The sequence below is a fragment of the Aphanomyces astaci genome, assembly GCF_000520075.1.
Source record: "Aphanomyces astaci strain APO3 unplaced genomic scaffold supercont1.40, whole genome shotgun sequence".
NCBI classification, from domain to species: domain Eukaryota; phylum Oomycota; class Saprolegniomycetes; order Saprolegniales; family Verrucalvaceae; genus Aphanomyces; species Aphanomyces astaci.
Genome location: NW_009798303.1, coordinates 296672 through 298607, shown reverse-complemented (window position 1 = coordinate 298607; position 1936 = coordinate 296672). Strand labels below are relative to the sequence as shown.

The window sequence follows — 1936 nt, the reverse complement described above, 5'->3', positions numbered from 1 at the left end:
TTTGGTGGAGGTGTCGGGTCATTGGAGCTGGCGTCCGAGTCTTCATCGTCTTGAACAAGCTCGCTGGGTGGTGCAAACACGCTTTGGGGTATTGGAAGTGTTGTTCCTGTTGCTTCGACGGTAACATCCATGTCGGGCTCGAGAACACCTGGCGGCATGAACGCGAAACGGCCGTCGGCATACGATCCTTCCAAGAGCATCGCAAGTGTCTCGAACAGAGGGAACGGTGCAGAGCGAAATCGTTTGCAGTTCGTGTTCGCCTGTGATAAGTTGGATTGTACGTGTATCATCAGGATGTCTACCTTGATGATAGACGCCCAAACATCATCCGGCGCGGTGGGAAGTTGAAGCTCGCTGTTCCAACCAAACCCGGAGTTGTCGCGTAGATACTTGACGTCTTTGTAATCTCGTTTCAGCTATATACTAAAGAGTGAGTTGTCATGATGTGGCGTGACTTCACAACGTACACAGTCCAAGCGCGACTTGATCTTGGACGTGTGGTACATCGTTACAAATCGCAGGTTGAATGCTGACGTGACTTCTGCCCAGGCTTCCTTCTTGAAGCCAGAATCTGAGCGCTTGCCCTTGAGGACCTGAGCCTGCAGCGCAGCGACGAGAAACTCATCTCGCTCAGCCGTCCACTACGCCCGAGTTCCGTCCACGCTTGCCATATTTCGCTGCTATCTCTTTGTGGTGTTCATTTTCGTTCAATTGTACTTATTTCTACAGTTTTTATGCTCACTTGGATTTAGTATGAACTCGAGATATGTGAATTAAATTGTAGAGGCTCTACAATTTTGTGTCCTGTCTGGAAAAAATGGACTGCAACTCTGAACGAAATGGAAAAAACCTGTTGTGGCATTTCGAAAAAAACTCAATCCGCCATTTTGGCAAAATGTCAATTTCGTTCAAGTTTTTTACCAGACTGGCTCTAAAGCATGATTTTAGACCTGGATTAGCCAAAAAAGGTGAAAAGCACAATAGTATCGACGTTCGCAGTCAACGTGTTGCTTACTAGTTCATACTAACTAGTTACTATATGTGAACGTCGAAATACATGGCGGACATGTATGCAGAGAAAGCCAAAAGGTCGGGAGTCCACTACTGTACTATGTACGTACTGCGGGAGTCTTCTATGTACGTAGCAGTATATCCAGGCAAATTGATAGTTAGTACAACCAACCACCACACCTTGAGCAACCCACTGTACTACTATTGGAACACAACAGCACATTCGGGTCACTGGACCAACACTTCCATACTCGCCGACAACGTTAAAACGACTTTCGATGGGCGACGCGGGGGCGCCAGTTGGATTTCCGCTTGGATGTGATGATGAGCGCGGCCACCATCCCGTTCGAGTGACTCAAGTGATGCGCGCCGTGAACTACGCCCAGCTGACACATGCTCAAGCTGCCAGTGATCGCAATCGACGGGTCCTTGCCCAGTCCCGTCTGCACGGCTGTGCGCAGCAAGTCAAAATCGTCGCCCAGGTGCTGTACGATGCTCGCACTGCAGCTTACCAAGCACCCCACTGCCTCCAACTCGTGTCGCCCTTGTCGTATTCTACCATATATATACCCAAACATTATCGAGTTTACGAATAGATAAGAGATAATACACCACATTCGAGCATATGCTGTATATCTATCTGTACCTGGCAGCGATTTCAACGGGAATGGCTTTGCGGTCCATAGACATGAGACACATTTGGTCGCCGCGACTCACGGGTGCCGACAACGTCATCGTCAAATCCGAGTGAACAGCCACGGGTTCAATCAGCTGCAGCCGCCTGTCTTTAGGTTGGATGCGACCAAACGCTGGAAATACCTTGGAGTCCAAGTACAATTTTCGCTTGCTTCTATCTAGGCCCTACGTACCACCCCAATCCACAGCATATCAAACCATCGCCACTGCATATATATATATATATATA

At 48.6% G+C, this 1936-nt stretch overlaps 1 protein-coding gene across 1 annotated transcript in view; it reads right to left on the bottom strand.

Moving 5' to 3' along the window:
- Positions 1–1090: 1090 nt before the first annotated feature.
- H257_12379 (hypothetical protein) overlaps positions 1091–1936 on the bottom strand; it is a 5067-nt gene continuing 4221 nt past the window's right edge. The window contains exons 7-8 of the mRNA XM_009839555.1: positions 1658–1872; positions 1091–1566 (exon numbers count right to left, since the gene is read on the bottom strand). Of these exons, the coding sequence (XP_009837857.1) occupies positions 1275–1566; positions 1658–1872 (507 nt within the window). The 3' untranslated portion in view covers positions 1091–1274. The remainder of the gene's footprint in view (positions 1567–1657; positions 1873–1936) is intronic.